Source organism: Hippichthys cyanospilos, chromosome 4 (assembly GCF_059441005.1).
Source record: "Hippichthys cyanospilos isolate Australia breed blue-spotted pipefish chromosome 4, RoL_Hcya_1.0, whole genome shotgun sequence".
NCBI lineage: Eukaryota > Metazoa > Chordata > Actinopteri > Syngnathiformes > Syngnathidae > Hippichthys > Hippichthys cyanospilos.
In genome coordinates, this window is record NC_142372.1 from 8,723,117 (window position 1) to 8,748,878 (window position 25,762).

Consider the following 25,762-nt stretch of genomic DNA (forward strand, 5'->3'; position numbering starts at 1 on the left):
CTACCAGCATTGGTACTGCACGTATTCCATAATGTTTTCTGATTGGGTTATCGCTGCTAATGTAGGTACAGCACTATTACGCAATATTCTTGATTGGTTTATCACTGCCAGCATACATACTGTACCGTACTTATTACGTAATGCCAAAGTAGTACAATAAGATGGGGCTTGGGACTCGGTGCACACACAAGACACACAGAATTTTAACGTGTGTGGGAAACACTTTAATTAAATTCCAAATTCCGTACGATATTACTCACATACTTCATCCCCTCTCTTGTAGCAACGATGGAGGTGCTCGTCCCCGAGGAACCCGTGGTGGCTCTGCACAACACAGACATCACCCTAAATTGTTCCTTCAGACCCACCAGCCCCTTCAACGCATCTGACGTGACAGTCTTCTGGCAGCTGACCGACACCAAGCGCAGCGTATACGGCTACAGAGACGGGCACGATCAGCTGGTAGACCAGGCTGAGAGGTTCGTCAACCGCACTGGCTTGTTCCCCCGCGAGCTGGGCCTGGGCAACGCTTCGCTGCTGCTGAAGAGGGTGGTGGTGGCTGACGAAGGCAGTTACACTTGCTTCGTCAGAGTGCGGGAATACGCCAGCGCTGCTTTGTTTCTGCAGGTGGCCGGTGAGTTTAGCTATGATTCGCTTTTCAACACACTTTCAAACATATACTGTACTGCGCCCGTGACTTTTTGCAGCCACATTTTATTATACTCGCATTCCTCCGTTCGTGCTATTTTGAAGCGTACCATCAACTGACACAAACCTAAACTCCATGGTCTGGAGTGTCTTTTGTAAACCATCCAGTCCATCACCTCTAACGTTTTCACAGAACTATCAAAATCTTTCTACAGGGGGTCACATCACGTCGTGACGGTCCAAAGGTGGCAAAATAGCTCAGATTTGTACACAATTTAAAATGTGCAGTAGCCTATGCTAATGCAGTAGGAAAGTCATAACTATGCATGGACCCGGTAAACATTTTGACTGTTTATCATGGTGATGCTTGCAAAATTGAGTCATTGAGACGTCTCTCTGAAGAAAAGTAGAGACCAGTCAGTTTTTCCTTTTTTTTTTTCCCCTTGTTATGCAATGAGGTAGAGGAAGGCACCTGGTGTTTTCAAAAAATTGCCAGCAAGAGACGAGTATTGTTATTTCTTATTTGCTCAGAATTAAAACAAAAGAATAATTGGGTTGCCATGGTATAAAAATGCACCAAATGCAAGTTCAATTGGGACGAAAATGCAGTTGGTTTTTTGACTCAAATATTTCTAAAAACGGCTTTACGGCTGTCATTTTAATACAGCAGTATTACAATATTATTGCTCAGTGTTATCATACCATCATCATCATCTCATATTGGCCCAGCCTATATCAAGCATTTGTATGAAAAAAACTAACAATCTTAAATAGCCATTGACAATATAAAACAAAAACTAAGTCAGTAATGTTGTAACTGTTTTTCTTGTTTTGGCACTTGTGACATTTTCTATGAAGTCAGTAACCAATAATGGTGACGGAATTGGTGTATCCCGAGTAAAAATTGGAAAATATGATTACATTTAACCTTATAACCTCATAATGAGCTAAAATAACAATGGAGGAGTTATGTTGGACTTCCTTGTAATTTTACATGTCCCAAGGTTAAGATAAGTCAGTCTTCTATTTAAGGACATCTCTTATTGAAGGAATCATTCAGAGTCAATGCAAGTCATTTTCTTAGACAGATTAGTATTGGAGGCTAACTCGATTGTCTCTGTTTACGTTTAACATGCTGGCACATAGCCAGCTAATGTTGTGTGTACGATGCAATCGTAAAAAAAAGAAAAAAAAAAAGAAGAAGCTTAACAACGAACAATCGTTTTTCTAATTGTACAGTATGTTTTACACTTATGTGCAGCCATAGCACGTCGGACGTAAACGTGATAAACCGTTTCCCCAGGGCTGCTCGACTCCGTATCTGCTCAATAAGCGCTGATTGTGGCCTCAGTTCTGGTCAATAGCTGCTGACTTTGACTCTCAGCCGATATTTTGGTCAATCAGGCTTTACTAACGTCTCGGCTGTTTACATGATGATGTAGGCCACCCTCACAGCAGAAACTATTTACTTACAGTGCAATGGCACATTTTTGTATCTATTGAGAGATTGCTGCTCTATTCTCAAGAGGATGGATGTGCATTAGGTAGTGTTAATGACTTATTTTTTTCTCTCTCTCCTGGCTGGTGAAAAGGAAAACAATGTCTCCCAACAGTGATAAAGTGGTTCCATTTTATGCATGAGATTTATAGACGTTTCTATTTTTAAACAGCAGTCACAGTTAACAGCGGACATTTTCTCTTTTGCGGCAAATGCAAAAAAGCTAACGCTCTTGATGGAAATATGCCTGACAGTTAAATGGACAGTAGTAGAGGATATATATATATATATATATATATATATATATATATATATATATATATATATATATATATATATATATATATATATATATATATATATATATATATATATATATATATAAAGTGTATAAAGTCGTGATGTTTTTACCTAAGGTTTTTGCACGCGTTGGACACATTCACTAATTAACATAGGTTTGGATTGCCCGTCATACAGCGAATTCGAGTTACGAGCCTAGCCGCTGAACGGATTAAGTTCGTAACACGGGGCCCACTGTGTATGTATGAATATATATATAGAATATTTATAATATTATAAATACACATGCCTCAGGTTACACACAAAAATACTTCAGAATTGAGCCAAGACTTGACCATTTGTGGTCAAACTTTTTTTTTTTTTTTTTCTAAAGTTTACATTGAACTTCTCTGATTCTGCAGGTACTGGTACGGAAGAGCCCCATCTAGCAGAAAGTGCAGTAAATCTGGTCTCCATGTCAGAAGTCTATTTCTCACCAGCAGATCAGAGTAACTTAAATCATCTCAGGCTCAGCTCCACCCCATTGTTTGCTGTGCCATGATTGGCTCAGGGAATAGAGCAGCCTCTTTTCTCTTCCACCTTTGTACACTTGCCTCAGCTCAAAGGATTGGGATTTGGGATTTTCGGTGAGGCTGACATTAGACCCCCCACCATGCCTATGCTATTTTTACACAAACCTGGGTTGTCCCCAAATTTCAGAGACAGCCAATTTCTGTCTACCTTCACCTCCTGCCCTGAACCATAATTTTCTCTTTTTTTTTTAAAGGAGTGGCTCCACATTTAGCACTCGGGGGGGTTGTTGATATGCAGCATGCCTGTGTGCAACTGATACCATGTGGGATTGGGGGATTTAAAACAAAATTTTATGCTAAGTGGCACTAATTGATATTTATGCCTTAAATGGAATGATAAACCTCTTCCCAAGGTAGTCAAATTAAACTGGAAATGTTGATGCTAACCTAAATCATCTACCTGTCAATCTAAAACAACTTTTGTTGTTTTTTTTCTGCTGCTGCCTAAATACCCCACGGATCAAGAATTATAGTATACTTTACACACCCTAGTTATTGTCCTGCTGAAATGATCCATGCCGTGTCATGCGAGTAAGTAATTATAATCGTCCCAATATACCGTACAACAAGGCCAATGGCACGCCAGAATCCTGTTCCCAGCAGTTTTTTCTTGAGGCAGCTAGGATAAGTGTGGCAAGGAAAAAGTGTCCATATGGACTATAAAAACATTTAACCTCATAGAGACAGCACTTCGTACAATACGCTGTATTTACGTCACCTTTAGACTCAACATCGTACCCGGGTATTGCTCGCAAGTGCCTCTGGACCTTTGCCCACCAGAAATGATTATATCATGGGCCTAGAAACTCAAGGGGGATTATGTAAATTAGCCCACATAATAGTGTGACAGATACGCAGAATGGCTCGCTGACATGTTTTTAGAAATGGGCAGATAACAAAAGATTTACTTTGTTGTTTGATTTCACACTTGATTGGTGAGCAGGCGCTTAAGTGACCCAACTATTTGTACACAGGCAATTAAAAAGTCAATTTTCCATAACACGTCCCATTTAAATCCTTGCCTTCCATTTTTATCCAGCGCCTTACTCCAAGCCTGTTGTGACCTTGGAGCCGGAGTCGGATCTTCGGCCAGGAGAAGAGGTGGCCCTCACTTGCGTGGCTTACGGGGGCTACCCAGAAGCCGACGTCGTGTGGCAGGACGGGGGCGGCCGCAACCTGACGGACAATGTCACTACTTCGGTGGTGGCCAACGAGGAGGGTCTGTTCTCGCTGACTAGTGTGCTGAAGGTCGTGCTGGAGCCCAACAGCACCTACAGCTGCAGACTCATCAACCCATTGCTGGGGGAGGAGGGAAACGCCTTTGTCACTATTACAGGTGGGTGCTCCTTTATTTACGTTACCTTCAGGAATCCTTGACACTGTCTTTTCCAGAGAACTTCAGAATTGCTGGAAATAAAAGAGCATTGTTGTCTTTTAAGAGCCCAGTAAATCTGGTAGAACATGCTTGTTGCAAAGCGACTATCATAATTCCCCAAATATATTTTGGGGAAAACATGATGGGAAACTATTGCTCATGGAAGTTTGACGATACCACTATGACCTAAATACCCTAAACTCCTGGCGAGCACACACACTGGGGAAAGAAGAAGAGTCTGTTAAAAAAAAAAAAAAAACTCTCAGCAAGTACACTCAGCAAGTAAATTAGCTGTGTTGCCCTGTGTGCCATGTTTTTGCCATGTGCTGAGTGAATTTGTCTTAATTATTTACTTTATTTATTTTTCTATAAGGGCAATAAATAGACATGTTTGACCAAACATGATGAAGAATTGTGATTTCAAAGTAACCTTGATTATTATTTTAGACATACATAATGGTGCAGCCCTAACGGTAATCAAATCCGTCATTTTGTGATGGTTTTCCCTTTTGTTTCATACACCCTGTTTATTGACTAGAAAATATATCTCATGTAAAATTACAACCCTATTTTAGGGAGAAAAAAAAAAATGGAAGCTAATCCTGCTTTAGAGGCTGTCGCCCCGTTATCAGGGTTGCCATGACAATCGATGTGGCATAAGTTTGTACTCGGTGTCAAGTTTGACGAGTATTTTCTCCAAGGGCAAGTAGAGATGATTTGGAGCAGTGGTACTGATTTGATTGCCACTTGTAATCCTCTTGAACCTCTGATTTGACAGATTCTATGAAATATGTACAGTAGTTTTTTTTTTTAATATGTTGGACTTGACTAGAACCCCCTCACCCTGCAATTGCCCTTCTTTGCTAAGTGCAAAGGTAGGACTGCGTAGGTAGGCCATGGCGGGTCTCTAATGGAAGCACAACTGTGTGAAATAGCTCATAAATTATAACAGAGGTGGACCGGACCTTCTCTTTGGGCTTGAGCTGGCGCCGGAACTCTGGGGCAGGTGGAGTGCAGGTCCAGGCAGGGGGTCACCGTGTGCTGCTCCACTGGGCTGGGAAATGAATGCGTGGCCAAAAGGGGGTTGGCCTACAACACACTTTAGATGGCCTATTTCAAACAGTGCAGGTAAAGTTGAGTCACGTTGTACCCGGGCCACGGAAAGGTTTACACACGATGAAGGTGAAATATTGCAAAAACCATCAGCAAGGTCCCATTGCCTTTTTTCTCCAACAAATATATTTTTTCCACACTGTTTTGATGCTTAGTTGAAATGAATCTGAACATTTTATCATTGTTTTATGTCAACCCCTCTACAGTCGACGTTAACAGTCATCAATTTTGTTTTGTTGTGCTGATATTTGAGGACAATTATCATATGAGGCAGTAGTATACAATTCAGACGTTTTTTTGATTTTTTTTTTGCAACACCTACTAATGTAATGCTTACTGGGATGTTGCAGATTCACAAAATTGCCCTGCTATGGTAAATTAACACTGAAGACCGAAAATATGAACACTAACTTTATGTGCATGGCACGTTTCAAAACGATGTTATTATGTGCTTTACAGTGGCAGAATATCAACAAAAACAACTTGATATAGATAAGAAATGGAAAACAAGACATTACATTAGTAACAACAAAATTACAATAAGAACAAACACCTTTAACTGCCTCTGTGGGAAAACCTACAGGAAATAAAATCTATATATTGGCATTTACTGCATTTCTATATTTTTAAAATTCATCTTATCCAGGTTTCAAAATGAAGGAGATTTATAAAACATGGAACTGACACCAAAAAAATACACTCTGACAAAAGCAAGTATGGAAAAAATGGCCTTTTTGGGAATTTTTTTCCCTAAGATTTTCTTCAGAAAACTGCTCAGTCCTCATTTCTCCAAAATCTTCCATTTCTACTCCGGGAAACTCTTTCTCTGATTGGCTGACAAGTTTCAGTTAAAAAGATCCTCCATTGACAATGAGTCAAAATTAGTGTCACGATTCAAACACAGACTCTTGCCCTCCAAACTCAACTCTCGTAGATGAAAAATGATTGCGTGAGAAAAGCAATGTTGGCAGCGGAATAGGTCATGTACCCAAGCAATCAAATGTGTTTGCTGATTTATGGGATATTTAATAAGCACTTGAAGTGCTCATTTGTTGTTTTTTTTAAGGAAGTTCCACAAATCGGGTGCCACTTCTCACATCGGTAATTTTCGCGAATCTTTATTTTCCATTAGAAGGCGGAGAGAAACTGTGCTCTCTAAATACAGCAGCGCTTTTATACAACATGATTGACAGGTTGATTGGCTGAAACTTTAACACAATTTTCAATTTCCTGCGTAACATCAGAGGCCTGCAGTTCAAATTCGGATAGGTCTAAGAAGTGCTTTGTGGGGTTTGATTTGAAACAGCATGTTCTCTCATTTCCTCAGTTCATTTTTCTGAATCAGTCATAATGAGTTTCAAATAAGCTGGCCAAGAACAGGACTAAGGTGGTAATAATAATAATAAAAAAAAAAAAAACAATTAAAAAAATACTTTGCAGGCATAGTCACAGTAAAACATTTGATTTAATGTTGGACAATAAAACAAGCAAACCTAGAAATACACAAAAGACTCTTAATTCAAACAGTGGTAATTTTTAGCAAATGGCTGCAGTTAAGAAACAAACCACGAAGAGTCATTTCTCGGTGTACACGCCAGCACAGCTTGACGACGCTTGCTCGTAAACATGTCGGAGATATACAGTATTTTGCGCGGGGTCTTGTTTGAAAGGAAAATGTATGTGTTTACAACAGCAGCTGTGTGCTTAACAGCCACTGTAATTAATGTTGACCTCGCACAACTCTTCTGCCAGTGTGGCTGAGTGGAGTGCGGCGAGCCGAGTTGAAACAGTGCCTGTTGTGTACACGCACGCACACACACACAGTTGTTGTGACTTTTTGCTCGCACACTCATCGCACACTCAGGCCTTGCCACATCGAGTCACTTGCATAATTTCCGTGGCACAGTTTTGGCACGGGATGCTTTTCCTGGAACAGCAACGACCCTGTTTCCAGGTTTGGAACCAGAATGTTGGAATGTCGCTAAGCATATGCAGTATTGATTGATTTGAATTTGTCACGAAAGGTTCAGGGAGCGTCCAGCATCATCAGCATGTCTTTAAAAGTTAACTTTCAACTACAGTGACTTTTAACCAGTAAAAACATTTGCTCTACAGTATTTTTTTTCCCCAAATTTTCAAAAAAACTCATGTTAGTTTTCACTCTTTATCTTTGTTGCAGTGTTAAATAAAAACGAAGGTGCAGACAGCATTGAGTTACCAAGTTACCAGGATGTCAAAGTTGACTTTAGGAAATGAGTAAATTGATATAACTACTCTATATTTAATATTATCAATACATATTAATTTTTACACTTAAAAAATGTGGCTATGCTAACTGGTTAGTGATGACGATTATCATCAGTGTGGTTACAATTACCATTTAATGTCAACACTTACCACGCTTTAGTTCATACATACATAATGTTATATGTATATTAAACATATGCCACAAAACAATACACATAAAGCCGCACTGATGATTCTTCAACAATATCCCATGAGTAAATCTGTGGTGATACCTGTTAGCTACTATGAAGACGTTTCTTCCTCTTCTTCTTTTTCTTCCCCGCCTTCGTTCGCCGGCTGGACATGTTTCTGACTTGACTGCCCCCTACTGCTAAAGATTTGAACACCTACTGTAGTGTTAGTTTATATTCTCGGATGATATAGCGGCAGTGCTTTTTTGAAGTTCTTTCCATTATTTTGGGAAGCTCCATGTGCTAACATTACCCTTGATGAAATGAAATGCACACTACTAAATTAGTGTTTTTAACCCTTGTGCATGCATCTAGAAAAGACTACCCTTGCGTTTATTGTCCCAATGTGGTACTTGCTTTCCAAGGAGGGATAAATACCATTTTTAATGAATTGATTAATTTTGTCATGCTTTGACTTCGACTGACACAACTTGGTCGACTTTTTTTTTGGGGGGGGGAGGGCTAGCTAGTTTGTTGAATGCTTAAATTAATATCTTAATAATCCAGTTTTAAATTGATCTTTTTTTTAATTGACAGATTTAGAAGAAAAAAAAACTGATGCCGATATTCATCAACGCGCCAAATATCGGCGTTGATAAGGTGGTCCCTACAAGAAAGATACTCATGTGGAGGGTGAGATTTGACTTGGATTAGAAGCATTATGATAATCAGATTTTGAACCCAGACTGGAACTTGGACCAATCAGTTGAATTCTTCATGTTGGAAATTTGAAAGGCATTTTACAGCTCTCCAAACCTCATTTCGTTGTGCGTTATTATTTTGAGTCCACATAAGTTTTAAATGTCGCCATCTTCTTGATTAGTTTTGAAAGTCGGCAACAATCTGAAACGGACACTACCGGCACCCGCATCACTTAAGTGGAATAATATCGATCCATGCGAGCATTTGGTCCGTAATATGGTAATACTTCAATCGTTTGCTTTGACTTTCTGTCGCTGGCGATTAACTCATTCACTTCTAAAATCTTTAGCAGCTTTAGCTGTATCAAGCATCTCAGAGATGTTATCTTTCTAAACCCTCGTCTACCTCTGGAGTATTTGCTTGTGCTGGGATATTATGGATTTTGCAATGCGGATCCATTGCGGGGGAGACCCGAAGGAACGACGGGTATTAATGAATAGGAGAGTGTTGGAAAGAAGGTTGTTCGAGTCCCTAAATCAGCTGCTCTCTTCCTGCTCGTCTTTTGTCTTCTCACTCTCATCATCCACCGGTCCAGTTTGATCACTTAAGTCTCCATAGGGAAAAAAATGATATTTTGGGGCGTTTTAGCTCAGGAGTCCTTTCTTTCATCATTTACTACTGATCCCCCCCCGTGAAGGCGGAGATTTGGCCGCGTATCCAATCTTCCAAGGCTGCTGTGATTGCCGCAGCAAGTTTTGTTGATGCCTTGATTTCAAGACGCGCCACTGAACTACTGCTCCCCCTGGCAACAAATCCCATCCCCACTCAGCCGGCACTCTCAATGAAGATCGGTATAATTTCCCCAGCATTACTTGGCGTATAGCGGCCAAGTGCGGCTAGAGCGGAGATGAGGCCGCGAGAGGCAGACAAGGTGAAAAGCGGATGACAGAAAACACGATGATGGTGTCCAAAGAGTTTGCTGAGCTGGCCCTAACACTGACAGGAAATTGACTCGTTGATGGGCGAGGGAGATAACCAAAGATTTGTGAGAAGTCCTCGCCAGATCCAACTTTTTGGACGGCTTATTTCATTGCAGAGCAACAAAGGGATATACTTCTTGTAAGGGCTTGCTGTTTTCAGTATTTTCTTTGTTACAAGCTGGTGTAAATTTTCAATGAGTTCACATCTAGTGTTGTTTAAAAGATCTCGGTTAACTCATGTGGCTTTCACACAATCACCTTGTAATCAAACTCTTGTCCGTTTTCCCTCTTGGTCCAGTTGTTTTTGTGGTGTGTGAACACAGTAATTGAACATGGATCAAATCTCAAGGGTTTGACGGTGCGGTTTGGCAGCTGGAAGAAATTCACAATCTTTTCTGTAACTACAGCTTTATATACAATAAAAGGATGAGATCTTTGTCCTGCTGATTGTGCTTTGTAGGGTTAGTAGAAGCATCCAGTATTGATCACCTCTTTAAGTGCAATCATTTTTACAACCTCAATTCCAATTAAGTTGGGACATTGTGTACAAATTTGATAAAAACAGAGAAGAAATGATTTACAAAAAATCTCTTATGTGTATTCAATTGAATACATCACAAAGCCATGTTTAAACTGTTAACTTTTTGCAAATAGTTACCGGTTTTGAATTCGATTCCCCCAAGAATTGTTGAAGCTTACTTTCTCATTCTTGCTTGATGTACAATAATGTGTGGCGCTTCATAATGCCTCGTACTAGGCCAGTCTAGTACTTTTCAAATGAGTGCTAGCGTTTCTAGATGTTCTTGTTTGGCTTTGCATGGTAGGGTCGGAATTTATACTTGTAGATGTAGTGACAAACTGTGTCAACTGACAACAGTTTTCACAAGGGTTCCTAAGCCCACGCACTAATATCCTCCACAGTGATGTTGGGTTTTAATGAAGTGGCCCCTGAGGGGCTCGAACGTCACGGGCCTTCAATGTTGGTTGTTCGGCTTAAATACTATCCAAACGCAATTGACCACTAAATACATAAATGTCCTGGAAACTGTTTGTTAGGCGGTCCACAACATCATTAGCAGCCTATCTATCTTTACATATACATAAACTCAACTTGCATTCGTACCGAAATGTAACACTTAACACCTGAATGCACTGTAAACTTATTTGCTGCCTGCACTGATGTGTCTATACAGTCCAGATTGCCTGGCTGCATTGTTGTAGTTGAAGTTGTGCAGAAGGAAAATGGAGGGCACGGTTTCAAATTTAACCTGAAGCCCATTTAGAGCATGACAGCTGAGTTGAATGTGCGTTTAACTCTTGTGTGCGAGTCCATCACAGGCATGACAGTTTCGCGAAATTACGCTTCCCTGCTCCTTTTTTTTTTTTTTCTTTTTAAGATTGACCATACCATTCTACCTGCCTGCCCGCCTCTCTTTGAAAACTAACTAACCGGAGCAGCGAGTGAAAAGAACAGACGGTGGGCGGGGCTTTGTGTTGCAGTGACCTGCACACCACTATCAGCAACAAAGCACGGCATCATTAGCTTTTGTTACACAAGAGATCTGCACCATTCTAATTTTCATGCGGCATTCATCTTTACGACATTCTCACACGTTCCAAAAACATGCAATTCAAAACTCTAATGGTCCCGATGGAAATTTTGAATAGTTATTTGACAGCATGTGGTCTTCATTGGCGACCAGTCCAAGGTGTAGTTTGTGTTTGCCCGAGTAAATGCAAATTGGCTGCAATTCCTGAATGGATGGAAGTGTGACTGTGAGTGTTCATTTGTCTATATGTGCCAAAGTCAGCCGGGATCGGCTTCAGTTCACCCAGAGGACAAGCACTACAAAAAAAAAAAAATGGATGGATGGACTTGGTCCCTACCGTTCCGGGTCGGCGCTGTTTATACAGAAAGTAGGATAAAGGCTGAGAATCAGCTTTTAAAGGTTGGGTGAAAGGGTCTATCGCCATCAGACAGCTTCTTCCACTTCAGTGGAACGCAATTTAGAAGAAATGAAAGATGTGTGATTAATTTGCCATTAATCACACAGTTATATGGTATAGTAAAAGTTTATGCCATATACTAAAAGTTTAGTATATGTCATCAAGCTGCGGTTCAAATACTAGCTTCTAGTCACAAGGTCTTCACCTTTTGCCTTATACTTGATTATAGAAATATTGCCTCGGAGGGCTGGGCTATATGGCCCAAAAAAAAATCAAAATCTCTGTTTTCCTCAATCAAGCTGGATGATTATGATTTCAATCCATTCCAATGGAAGAAGTAAACCCAACACATATGTATTTAAAGTTTATTCAACAGCCGAAAATGTTCACACAATATAATGAATACTGATTTAATTAAAAATATTTATCATTATTAAGCTAGACAAATCGAATAAGCTTCCATGTTCTTTAATCGGAGAACATCCATACCATACCTAACCGCTCTAAACATACACAGCTGGAGATACCAGCATTTTAAGATTCTCTCCATTTTAATCACTGTTAATTGTGAGTTGCCAATGTGTCAGTTTAACTGCTCGACAAGTCAAACAGCGACAAACATTTGAGTAGCTAATTAAAGCATACTGTACAATATCTGCGTCTTCTACTTGTAGTATGCGTAAAGACAGTCGGGCTTACCACATAGTTTTAGATCCGGAGTGCTTTCGTTTTAAATGTTCATGCACTGTGATCGTAATTCCATGGAACGCAAGTTCAGTTTTACACAGTCTACATGTCACTGACAGCTAGAAGCTAATGAGTTCTGCTAGCTAGAGGCTAATGAAACATTGATAAAGAGGTTTTTATCATGTATCTCACAGCCTGGAACAGCATCAAAATAAGCATACCAAGGTATTCGTGTCCATATATTAATTGATAAAAAGCAAGGTTTATTTTGAAGTTGGCCTTCCCACTGTATTTCTGGTCAGCTTTACTGTCATACATAGCATCAACATATTTTCTTCCGTGTGTAGACTAATAAGCTGTATCCAGAGTAAGAAAAAAAACACTTCCAGCATTTTCCGAACCCAGCTACTCAAATTACTTGAGGACTTGTCGCAGCCCTAGACATAAATGTCATACATACTAGCAATGTTTTTGTCGTTTGTTTGTTTGTTTGTTTTTTACCTCAGAGTAATGGCTTTAAAAAAACTTTTTTTTTTGTTTTCACCTCAGAGTAATGGCTTAAAAAACAAAAACAACAAAAAAAGTCTAGGTGAATTTGCAAATGCTGAGTGGTCCGCCGAACTATTAGAAAGAGCAATGGTCCAATTAGGTTGATGCAGCCACTCGGTATTTGCAACATTTTAGTAGATATATAGTAGCAAGTTTTCCCTTCCTCCCATTATTTTCTGTCTCTAATCTTTTCAGTCATGTTAATCAAAAATAATGCCATACTTATTTGCTGCAGCCTTAACCAAAGAACATTCTGGCGCTTTGTTTTTCTCCCATTGTTTTGAGACTAATCTAAATGTGATTAGCAGAGCCTGCAAGTGGAGCCGAAGAAATAGCAGTATTAACAAATGCCTTGTCAGTAGCGCCGCAGCAAACTTTCTCAATGTAACATTGGATTAATCAGTGTAAGGTGCACAAACATGCGCTCCCTCTCTTCCGCCGAAAGTGTGTTTTATCTTATCAGAGAGCCAGCCGGGGAAAACGACAACACAGACGTATGAGGTAATGTAGGCAATCTAGAGTAAACACAGGTAGGCGGCAGCGGCGCCATCAGGATTATTAACTCAGGCGGCTGTCACTGTTTTTGACTGTTGACTTTCAATGTCCTCCTGGAAGCTTTCAGTATAGGAAATTGCATCTTTGTGTTTGCGGTCCAGGAAATGTTATTTGTCATGCCTCCGGTCTTACACGTCGGCTCGCAGGGATTGTTGGGCCGGATTTAGCTGTGGCCACTTTTTGATCTGAGTCCTGCTGTTTTTCAGTGTTACAATCACTCTGATAAAAATGAGCTTCTTCTTTTGCGCAGGGAATTAGTTTTTTTTTTTTATGTCATTGCCACTTTTTACTGTTCAAGGCTTTTACAGTAGATGTGATATGATGGTGCCCTCATTCTTTTCTTTAGGGGAATTCATGTTAACTCTTTTAGTGCTGAGGGTTATCAGAAAATGAAACCTCTAAAAGGCCAGCATATTTAGCATTTTCACTCATCTTTCAAGGCAGACAGAATATTGTGTGCTATGTCTATGTAAATATGGGTGCTGCCATATGAAAGATTGACTTCCATTCTTCAGTTAGAAGTAATGTACTGTAGGTAATAACTGTGTCAAAACACTGCCATGCTATGGTCACAGTTATAACTGCAGTGCTCAATTGGTTTACCGTATTTTCCGCACTATAAGGCACACCCAAAAACCTTAATTTTTTAAAAAAGATGATGGTGCGCCTTATATTCAGGTGCGCCTCATATGTGGATCAATACTGAGATTGGGATTTGTAGATGGGGAATGAACTGATAAAGTAAGCTTTACCTGTTTCTTTTGGTGGTCATATTGACATTGAGTTATTATGCTATTGAGTGTTTAGAGTTAATATTTGAGTTATTATTGTTATTACTTTGAGGATTACAATATTGTGATTGAAAAAGTTTTAAAATATGTCATTAATTGAGGGAGCGCCTTATAATGCAGTGGGCTTTATATATGGAAAAGGTTTTAAGATATGTCATTGATTGAGGGAGCGCCTTATAATCCAGTGCACTTCATATATGGAAAAGGTTTTAAATATGTCATTAATTGAGGGAGCGCCTTATAATCCGGTGCGCCTTATAGTGCGAAAAATGCGGTATACATTAAGTAAGCATTAGTAAGTATCAAGCTTTGACGTCTTGTTGATATACTGCTTGTTTTAAAAAAAAAAAGGGCAATGAATAGACATGTTGATGAATAATCGTGCTTAATAATCATGATTTCAATCTTGACCAAAATATTGTGATTATTATTTTGGCCATAATCGTGCAGCCCTACTAAACAGTATGGGAATCAGTGTTGATGACAACCCTGTGCCACCTTGTCACTTCTTCATGTGACCACAGCCTGTTTGTCCTCCCTGCCTGTCTGTCCTGCCTTTTCAGTATGCTGTATTTATGGCGGCCGTAAAGACACTAAAGCCCCCTTTTGTTATTGATTGTGCGCGTTTTATATTTGGACGCACAGGACGGACTATCACAGCACACAGCCGGGACTGCGCCGTGGACATTTTATGCGGCTCTCCTGCTAAATCCTGTAAGAGGGATTGCTTTCAGTATGTCTGGCGTCCGTCTGCGCGATACAAAATCATTTTAGTCTTGGGCCTTTCAGCCAAAAGCGAATGCCCGGGCGCACCTTCAAAGTTTGCTGATTTAATTATCCAGTCCGTTTATTTGATGTTTAAACTCCCCACCTGATAACGCGGTGAATTATTATGCCGCAAAGGACATCCACAGTTTGCCTGACTAAACGGCTCTGTTTTTGCAGTCGGAATTAGCGGCTGGCTACATTCAAAGAGCATTGTCTGGCGGCGTGAGGTGTTTCCAATTAATGGGGGGGGGATTGAGTTTATTTTCGGGTTAGGTTCCTCTTTTCTCCCGCTAACTCAAGAGACCGGTGATTGATGACCGAGTATAGAACTGAAGTAAAGAGTGGCCCTATGTGTCGCACAGGATTGGAGTTTGACTCCTTAGTGCCTGTACACCCCCTGCAGAAGATTGGCATTTTTTAAAAGCTTGTGTCAAAAAGCACATTGGCGGTTATGACAAAGTCACAATGCGGCCGAGCGCCTAATGATACTCCTTTAAATGGACGGCGGCTCGGCATGACTCACATCTATCTCAGACGGCGTTAATATTCCCCTGGACTTGGTCGGGCTCTGTGGCCTTTTTTTCTGCCGTAATAACAGACGCGAGGAAACACACTAGCTCGGCTTCCCTTATTAATATTATCAACTGTGTTTAATTTCATCGGGCGCGTCGGCTACGTGGACAGCAGAGACAGCTCGGTGACCGGCACTAAAAGAGCCCATCATATCTGTAATACGTCTGTCCGGGCTTTTAGCCGCTCTCGTTCACTCCCACTCGTGACAAGTGAAGTGTTTTTCGTTTGTTATCTGTCATTTATTTTCTTCATGTAGCTGTATGGGCAATCTAAGCGGGGTCACTCAGGGAAAATAACAATTTACGGCAGTTTATGGTTTACCGCGATGCAGAGTTCCTGGGTTTACAATATTACTGACATTGTCATAACTAATTTTCTTTTTGTAGTGCATCTGGAAATGCGCTTGCTTTATAAAATGTGAGTACAATTTTGATACAATTTTGCAAACACTGACACTTTTAAATTCTATTATTCCAGTTGTTTCTTTTTACTTCACACTGAATTTTATACATTTGGGTTAAGTTATACAATTTGAAGGTGGCATTACTAATGGTAAAAGAATATAGCTAACAAGGCATTTAAACAGAGATGCCTACTGTCTTTTCTTTCTTTTTTAGAGCTGCAACTATTTTTTTTTTTTTTTTTAATTATGGATGGTCATGTACCGATACCAAGTATCAGTATCGGGTCGATACCTGGTCTTATTTCAAAGTATCATACTGACATTAGCTGACATTATTGTTGACCTTTCTTTTGGGTAGTTTTACGATCACTAACTGAAAATTGCCATTAAATTCATAACATTTTAAAGAAAAGGTTTAATTGGTATACAGCTTTTTTTTTTTTTTTGAGCCGTCATTGTTTTGGGGATACAGTTTGTGTATCAAACGTACTCGTGGTTTTACGACTGCGTTCAGTTGACTAATCAAGAGTTGAGAATTCGTTCTGACATTAGTCTAAAAAAAGCATCCAACATCCCTAAATTTCCTAAACAATTAATCTGTTATTTCATTGATTGATGGGGAAAAAAAAAACATGTTTTAATTTTCATCTCTTTATATTATTTTAACCTTACATTAATTAAAATTGACAGTTCAATAACAAAAGTAAATTAAGATTCCTGCAAGTTCCAAGAAGTTCTTTACGGTTTGTTCCCTAACATTGTATAAAATGTTATTTGTTTTGTTTTGTTTTTTTCCCAAACTAAAACACATGTTTGCAAATGTTGTGTTTTGATGCATTTCATTCAATGTAATTCAAGTACGACAGAAACGAGAGAATATTTATTTTTGGGAGGTTTAAATGCCGAGCAGATGGACAATTTTACTTCAATCAGGTCTCAACGCAATCGATGATCAAAAATAGATATTGGTTCATTTGCAAATCCATTAACTGCCTATTAACCGTTGCAGCTCTACTTTTTTTGTTTGCCTACTGTACAGTATATTGGAAATGGGGTGTGTTGCCCGGTGCTATTTATACATTGTCCCTGCTGACTGACTCATGAGGCCGGGTGACTTTAATGCCCTTGGATTTCAATTTGTCACCACTTCTCATTGCCACATTACACAATGTAATGGCATTGCGGGGGTGCGATGATGAAACTGGTAATAGCTTTAGAAAATGTGCTACTATATGTGCTTCCCCAGCAATGTGAGGACGAGGGATGTCACAGGAATGCCCGTTTGGCCAGAACAATTGGGATTGTGACATTACGCCATCTCGACTCCCTCGATGTTTACTCTTACGAAAACACAGGGAATTGAAGGAAATGTATAGAGGTTCACGAGACGCCATACAGGCAACTTACCATCACACTAATAGACGATTGAGAGTCTTCGGGTTACCTGACATGCACGTTTTAGAACGTGGAAGCCGAAATACGCAGGCGTGCTGAGAACATGAGAAGTCTACACAGGAAGGCCTGATTGAAACCGGTGGGCTAAACACGGCCGCAGTCGGAACAAGCTTTCAATTCTCAATCAAACTAAGGACGGCAGTGAAACCCAACCAGAAAACAAATGAGCCAACAAGATTGGACTGAAACTGAGGAGGTAAATTGACTTTGAACCGGCGAGGAAATGAGACACAGGTGGTAGAACATGAGTGTTGCCGGGCAACTGAATGGGAGACACAAGATGAAGAGGGCGGGGCTTCCAAGGCTATTTGTGAAAACAGTGGCAGCAAAAGGCCATTTCGGAAAATGAATAGCGTCGTCTTTTGTTAAATTTAGGTAACTTGTCGTGTTCACTTCAGTGATGAAAATGTTTGCGTCAAAGAGAGAAGAAACAATACGAAAGTTGCATTGGAAATAGGAGGATTACTGGAGTAATCCTTTATATTGTCACAAAAAGTTCCATTGATCCTACAAGAAAGCCAGCAGCGTGTTCTTTACAGTGGTCGCTTGTCATTTTGCGCACGTTTTTAGGCAAAGAACAAACAGCTTCAAAAAGTATCAACACGCTTTCCGAGTGTGCGCAAATGTTGTTCTAGAGGAAGAGGGGAAAATTTTATTCCCTTCAAGGCTTCATTTTTGACGAGGCCAGCTATTTCAGACCTTCCCTCACCCTTAATATTATTATTTAAAAAAAAAAAAAGTGGGATTGAATGAACCCTAAAAAGACAAAACTATCCTGCAAAAAACTGCTCCTCAAAATTAGAAAGTTGCACGAAGTCAAAACTGCTTCACTAACAAAAATAAAACGTATTTTGAGCCGCGATGCACCTTTGGGATTGAATGTGCTACTATGTGCAATAGCAATATCTTTCACGCGACGTGAACTTATTCATATCTTTTTTTGCCACTTTTAATAAACACAAATGGACCCAAGATGCAATTTAGCTACAGTATGACCCACTCAGTGAGACATTCACTGACATCCGAAGTTCAGTCAGTCTGAAATCTCCTACTGTAAAGCCGCTGGAGGGTGGCAAAGAATATTTAAGTAATAAGTCATGAGAAATAGTTCTTCACTGATATTTCAGAGGAGCTCGGGGGCATGACTCAGCTGAAGGGACTGCTGGCAAGCGCCGTCTTTTGTAAAATGACAGCAAGAATAAAAAGCAGAAATCCAGATGTCCCATAAGTGTTATATTAATACAATTTCATCTATAAACCATTTTGTTCCCACCAATCTCGGAGGTCATTTACATGAGCGTTTACTGTTAACTAATTCCTTCCGGTTACATTTTGGTTCAACTCTATGGATGGATACTTTTCCAGAAGGGATTGTCTTGTATGCATTTAAAATTTTGAGAAAGTTATGGGTGGTTTTTTTTCCTGTTTTATGTTAATGTTGATTTATTTTGGTCATATTATTGAGGCAAATACTGAGACCTGTACCTTGTGTGCGCCCTCTGGTGGTTGGCTGACTACTGGTGAAAAAAAAAGCCTCCTTGAGATATACAGCAGAGCCAACATTCGAAACGGAAAGATCGCTGTTCTTCAGGTTCATTTAATCATGGCTGCTAAAAATAGCGTTTGCTGATTTTGATTGCTCAATTTTGGCACAGTTGTTTTTAATAGCTCTATAACTATAAATCAAAATTATTGGGACTTTTTTCGTGTCTACTACTCTTTACTGAATTATGGTTTAACAGTTCCACCGAAGACTGTCGCGGATAACATGCAATAGGCTTAGTACATCATGCATGTACTGTATGTTTAAAAAAAGCCTAGGGCAAAAACTTCCCAGCGATATGCCTTTAAAAATGTCATTACATATTCGTCAGATTCTCCCGCAATATCAGACGCATACTAACAGCCGAGTCTTTTGAAGAAGTCCACCCAGCCCTTTCATGTTTGGTTGATCACTTGCGTTGCATTGTAAAGGACTTTTCTTTCTTCTTTGAAGAACTGCTTTGGTCCCGGGTTAACATTTAGATTTCACTGTGCGCTTTCAATGATTGCATTTCTAATTCAAATCGGGTTCTGTGGATATAGCCACCAATGCAAAGTTTTCCATCGGAAAAGGTCACATATACTGTAGCTTTACTTCTGTAGTCTCATGACCAAGACATAAATTACACATGAAAGATTGTTCCAGAAGCTAGTGATATCGCCGGATGACTTCTCGACTAAAATAAACACTTCAAGGGGGCTGGTTCAGCGGGTGTCTTGTTCACGTTAATTTCCTGTGTGATATTCCTCATTCGCTTTGCTCTAAAGTGATGCAATACAGGAGCTCTTTTGGCAATAGGTGTGTGCCGCAGGGTGTCTGCAATAAGATTGACGCCGCCATTTGTTTTTTCTGCTGCAGAGACTGCTTGTGCTGAGCACAATGCACTTCCTACATGTTAAGGGGGATCGCTGCTAATGTAGTCGAAAAAGTAGATGGTTTAGGTTTACTGTATTTCTCAATATAGTGTTTTGTATAAGTACATATGAGATGGATGTACTGATGGATGGATGGATGTACTGATGGATGGATGGATGGATGGATGGATGGATGGATGGATGGATGGACAGTCTCACCATTGGCTGGGTGGATGGACTCACCTACTTAATCAAGAATTATCTTGCATAATGGATCATTTTGAGACTTAAAATTGTTGAAAATTTCTGCCACTCAATTGGAAATAGTCTCAGATTTCTTTTGTTTTTTTTATTAAATCAAACTTATTGTGTTATATCAAAATAAAAGATTTGCAAAATTCTGTTTTTACTTTGCTAAACAATTCTCTAACGTTACAGAACAAACCCCCAGTGAAATCATGAAACAAAAAATCTGATTCATTGGTTAGCCAAAGAAAACTTTGATAAATGAATCAGATATCTAAAAAAAAAAATCCTGTAGGTTTCAAGGTCAGGCGAGGAACAGATTGATGGGACAAAAGCGTACAGTTGATGCGACCAAATGAATGACAACAAACCCTTCAAAAAGACACTTGTTGTGCAGATGCTGCAAGTCGGATCTCATAAAGATTGTCTGTGATGTTAGAGGATGTGGAAAATTGAAATCCCTTTGACTTTTGAGAGTCCTTCAGTCCTTGGTGCGTCAGTAAACACAGTCTGTGTAGTGTTTGCGGTTAAGTGTCAGGAAGGTTCATTAAAATAAACTAGGCACAATAGATGGAAGCAAAACCCTCAGTTTTTTTTGTTGTTGTTTTTTTTCTTGGCGGTGAATCATGTCTAGAATTCTGGATCAATGTGTCCTTGTCTGACTACTTTCAGCTGCTCAGTCTTTTCCAACGCACTGATGGTCTGTTTGGCTACTGATAGCTGTCACTAGTAATCTTCTCCTACACTTCCTTGGCCTCGCGCAGGGGGAGGGAGGCGCCCGTTTTAAAGCTAATTAAAAATTTAGACAACACAACATTGTCAACTGATTAAGGCGCCCCTGCTCCCGATTTCTGCCCGCAATGCCAAGACGGCCCAGGGAAGAAACAAAGAAGCCAAGACGGAACGAAAAACAAAGATTGAAGAAAATCAATTGTCCACGCGCCTCCGACATCTTAATGCCACAATCAGTAAGGAAGGATGTGTGAAAGTGATGGAGTGTCTGTCAGTTGTTGGACATCACAGGAGCTCTTAATTGAGTGAGTGGAAAGTGGCTGGCTGGGATATATTGCTCACGTTAGTAGAGAGCAGACGTGGGCTGTGTTGTTGGATCATGCGGACGGAGCACTTGTCACATCTTCACTTTTGGAAATGAACCCGATGCATTTTTTTCTCTGCGAGTTTGCGGTTTCCTGTCACTTTTCGTCTTTTTTTTGTGCAATGAGCCTGAAATGTTCAAACGAGTTATAACGTGCCCCGGGTTAAACGCTTTATTACGAAGACTCGAGTTCCTTCGTTCGCAGCGAAGAGCTGTTCAAAAACTCGTGAGATCACTACTGTTTACTCACATAAAGCAGGCGCCGTTTTTGCGTTTGTGACCTTGACCAAATGCTAACAAAACCCAAACAAGCATGCGCATTTGCTACTTTTGCCAACACTTGCAATGTTAACCCCTCAGTGGGGTAGCGGGCTTAAGTTGACTCTTCCATTTTAAGGAAAACAAAGCCTATAGTAAGTCTTACTTTATTCAACTTCAATTCGAAATTAAGACATAAAGGTGCACCTGATTAAGCACATTCGTTTTTTTGAGAAAACACATGGCTTTTAATTGTGTCTTATAGTCGAAAAAATAATACATTAATAATACATTGAGGCTTGCGGTGGACGTCTTCCCTTCTTTTTCTTGTTGCGTTCCCCCTCGTTTCCTACGTAAAGATTGTCAATGTTTGTATTTAAATATGCCACATGCAGCTCATAAGCAAGGTCTTAAGCGGCATACTCAGTAGACTTTTGCGTTGCATTTCTAAACAAAGAGCCAACGTAATAGGCACGATTCTGTGAATAAAGTGCAAGTGTAGAGAGGACGGCCAAGCCGCAGATTCATTGAAATTAATTATTTGAAGTTATTCAGACATTATGCCCAAGGCAATTTGAGAGTGAATTTTCTCATCTTCACAGGTGAATGTAATCCCATGCCCAGTAGACTGGTTAATTGACTGAAAATACCGCTTGGAGCTGGGCTGTCGTGTTAGCAAGGCAAAGTCTATATGGCAAGTGGAGCGCGGTGAGAATGTGTAATAGCTGAGAAGGAGACTGCATAAACAATAGCCCGGAGGTAGAGGTTGGACAGTATAACAAGGATAAACTTTACACGGGAGAGCGTCCCCTCGCGTGGACGCGACTACAGCGTTTTTTGTAAAAATAGATTGTAAATGTCATGTCAAAAGTGCAGCTCCGGTATGAGCTCGCCACATGTTCACCAGCGAGCATACGCTTTCCCCTTTGCGCTAAAACAAATGCAACATTTGCATGCGAGAAAAATGCCAGGGAAGAAAATGGAGTTGGACAGCTGAACAGCGACAGGACCAAAAACCATGAGCAAATATGTCACGCGCTATGAAGAAGAAGTGACTGTTTCGCAACTGTGACACAAGTTGCGCTTGCGCTCAAGTATGACTTAAAAGCACAAGGTCTAATAATAGCACAAAAACACGCGTATTTTTTTAACCTCTTAGGTCAAACATATCTGGACATACTTTTCACACCATCATCATCCAAAATTGCAACATTAGAGCATGCAGAAAAATGGTGCTTTATTTTCTGGGGTCATTAGCCTTTGACACAGAGCCGAGCAAAGCTGGATATGAAATGTTGCAACCTTGTGCCTCCACACAGTCAGATGATGTCAGCGGGAGCATCTGGAGTGTCGTATGAAATACTTGTCTATCAGGTACGATTGTTCTCGACACAATGGAGCGAGAGTACTGTGTCAGGTGTTAAAAAAAAACAGACCCCTGAAACGCCATTAATCAAAAAGTCACACCCTAATCGTTCCTACACTGTGCTTGCTGCCAAATCATTGGCTATGGCCTATTGTATAAAATGTTTTTGGGAGAACCTAATTTTATGAAAAAAGTAAAAATGACAAAAGTGGATTCACAATGTTCAACTGGACAGCGGCAATATTGAAAACTAGCCTGTCATCACTCTGCTAACTCTGTCTCAGAGTGTTAATGAGAGCCAGCGCCTGTAGGGTTTGACCACTGGTTGAGTGAAATTATTCACCTGTGGATCATTAATGTATGACTCAAGGGGAGATGACCTTACCACATCACCTCATAATTAATATTCCCTTGCATTGTCGGAATGAAACCTTATTTATGCAAATTGTGGCCCGAGGGACTGCTGAAGAGGCGTCATTACCGTTACATGTTACAATTTACGTCATTGTAGGGTTACAGTATTATTCATAACAGAAATTTGAAGACGCTTTTAAAGGGTATGGACAATTTTAAGGTGGCTGTTAGCATCCAGTGCCTGTTGCAGCTAGCAACAGTTTCTGTTAGCTGAGGTTGTCACGCCATTATTTTCAGTAAAAGAAGCGAGCAGAATGAACCAACGTCCGGGTCCGTCCTTGCGGACGTTACTACAAGCAAATGTTACTAAAATACAGATGATCATGCAAAAGTAATGATGTCTCCAGATGATTCGATTTAGAGGAGCACGGTAAGCAACCGAGTGCTCCGGTTTGAGAATACGGAAAGGTATTCCATTTGACTCGTTTATTAATTGCGGTCTTTTGGCATATATGCACAATCATAAACTTGGTGCGCAACTTGAACTCGAGCTGCGCCATGAGGAAAACTGAAAACAGCTGCTTTGAGCACATTCAAACCGCTAACTGTGGGAAATTTGAAACACTGAACGCACGACAATATATAACTTACAAATATAAACACAAGAAAACATGAAGAGTTTCAGAAGGAGAGATTTATTATTTTGCTATAGTTTTTACATTCTTGCCAAAGTGTTGGTAGATTTATATACGATAACATAGAAAAAAAACAAAATTTGACCCCAAGGGTGTGTCTTGTACACAGGTGCGTCTTTTATCTGGGGAATTACGACAATTAAATATTTATGCAAAAAATGTGCAAGTCCTCCCCATTTAAGGGAGTTTTTGTTTGGATGAAGTGTAGGAAGGATCATACACATCATCCAAACAAAAACCCAGTCAATAATAAGGTTATTATTTGACAAAATACAGTAGTTTACAAATTGAGATTGACAACCCCCAACATTGCCAGCTTGTTTTTAAAATGACACATTCACATCAGTCCCTTTTCCACACTGCTTTATTCAGCTTACTATCGCTTGTCTCAACGCCAGCAGATGGCTTTTAAGACCCCCCTGCCGAGAAAAAATAGAGCGGCTTTCGAAACTTTATTCTTGCTAATGCACACCCATTACTCCGGTTTTAATGCGGGTGTCTGCTCACGCGCTGGTTTTATTTTTGCCACGAGCCCTGGGTCCTTGAGAGAAGCGCAATAATGTCAGGCAAATCGCGTTAGTAATTGGACGCTAGGTTATTCCTCGCGACGAACGTGCCGCTTCTCAGCATGCAAATAAGATGGCGAACTAGCATCTCGCTAAAGAGCGAATGCGGTGAAAAATATGTTGGAAAAGTGCGGTCATCCATATCAGTTTGCAATTTTTTTTTTGTTCTCTTTACAAGTCACCTTGTTGTCTTTCGCTCTCCGAAGAGCATGGCGTTCCTTGAATAAATGGAAAAACAGCCACCATGCACTTACAAGCTTTCTATACTTAGGTTTAATGGAAAGGGCTTTTCTGGGTTTGATGAACAGTTTTAAGATTAACACCGAACTACAACAGAGGATCAGTCAGCATCATTTGTTTTGATATTCATACCCGTGTTTTTCATTCAGGCTACCGTCCATCACGAAAGGTGTTGGCTTTCATTTTGTTTTTATTGTTCCGCCGCTCTTTTTCCGCACAAGACTTTGATGAAGAAGTTTAAATCACTGTGTTGGCAAGCCACTACTTTTTGAGGCGCTACGCATCAATCACATCGCCGGCGTTAGGTCATTGTGATTTAAGCCCCGGCTCTTGTTGCGTCTCACTGAGTTTTATATCTCATTCACTTTAGTGTTCCATCTTTTTCTCACGCCTTTGTTTTAGTGAATTAATGTATGCCTCCACCTCAGCCATCAAAAGTAACCTTGTTTATCGTGACAAGTCTTTTGAAATACCACTTAAACATGGTTAATTGGCATAAAAGTATAAAACTTTTAACTTCACGAATCTCGACATTTAGGTACCCGAATAACACAATGACAACGGACGAGCATCTAGTAGGAGCTAGCTATCGCTATCGCAAGAGGCAATTCGAGATGCGTGACAAAGATCACATAAGGTACAATGTCTCAGTCAATACCATCTCTTGTGTCGTTATATCACTTGCTATGCAGTTGAAATGGTCGTGTATTTGTCACCTTTTGGATTTGTGTTGAAAAAGACTTTCCACTTTTCTGCTTCTGGGTCCAAATCCTCATCCCCTAAGGAATGGTCCCCCCCAAAAAATTCAAGAAGTATACAGTCTTCATCTATCAGTGGATATTGTCATTGAGTGTTGAAAAAAAAAAATCCGCAAATATAATCAATCTTTTGACGCTGTCCGAAATAGGTCCAGTGGGCTGGACAAGCAAATGTTGGCCCAACTTCAAATGTTACAAGCTTTCAGGGTGTTTCATTTGGAAGTTTTTGCTGTAGTTTAACCTCCGGCTGTGATCGCCGTGACTCTTTTGGCGGGGCTTTGAACGTAGATCCTGGCCAAGACCTTTGCCCACAGCCGTCCCCTTTGTTTTGAATTGAATAAAGCCCAAGGTGTTAAGCTTGATATCCAAGGCAAACCCCTGATTGACTTTTTCCTATCCCTCACATTGACTTCATTGCGGCTTTAGGCACTTCTTTTAGCCAGAAGGCATCGC

General features: G+C 40.2%; 1 protein-coding gene across 3 annotated transcripts in view; it reads left to right on the forward strand.

The window, feature by feature from the left end:
- cd276 (CD276 molecule) overlaps positions 1–25,762 on the forward strand; it is an 86,438-nt gene that overhangs the window by 25,003 nt on the left and 35,673 nt on the right. For all 3 annotated transcript variants that reach the window (XM_088412342.1, XM_088412343.1, XM_088412340.1), the window contains 2 exons: positions 284–634; positions 4,058–4,354. In XM_088412342.1, the coding sequence (XP_088268468.1) occupies positions 284–634; positions 4,058–4,354 (648 nt within the window). The remainder of the gene's footprint in view (positions 1–283; positions 635–4,057; positions 4,355–25,762) is intronic.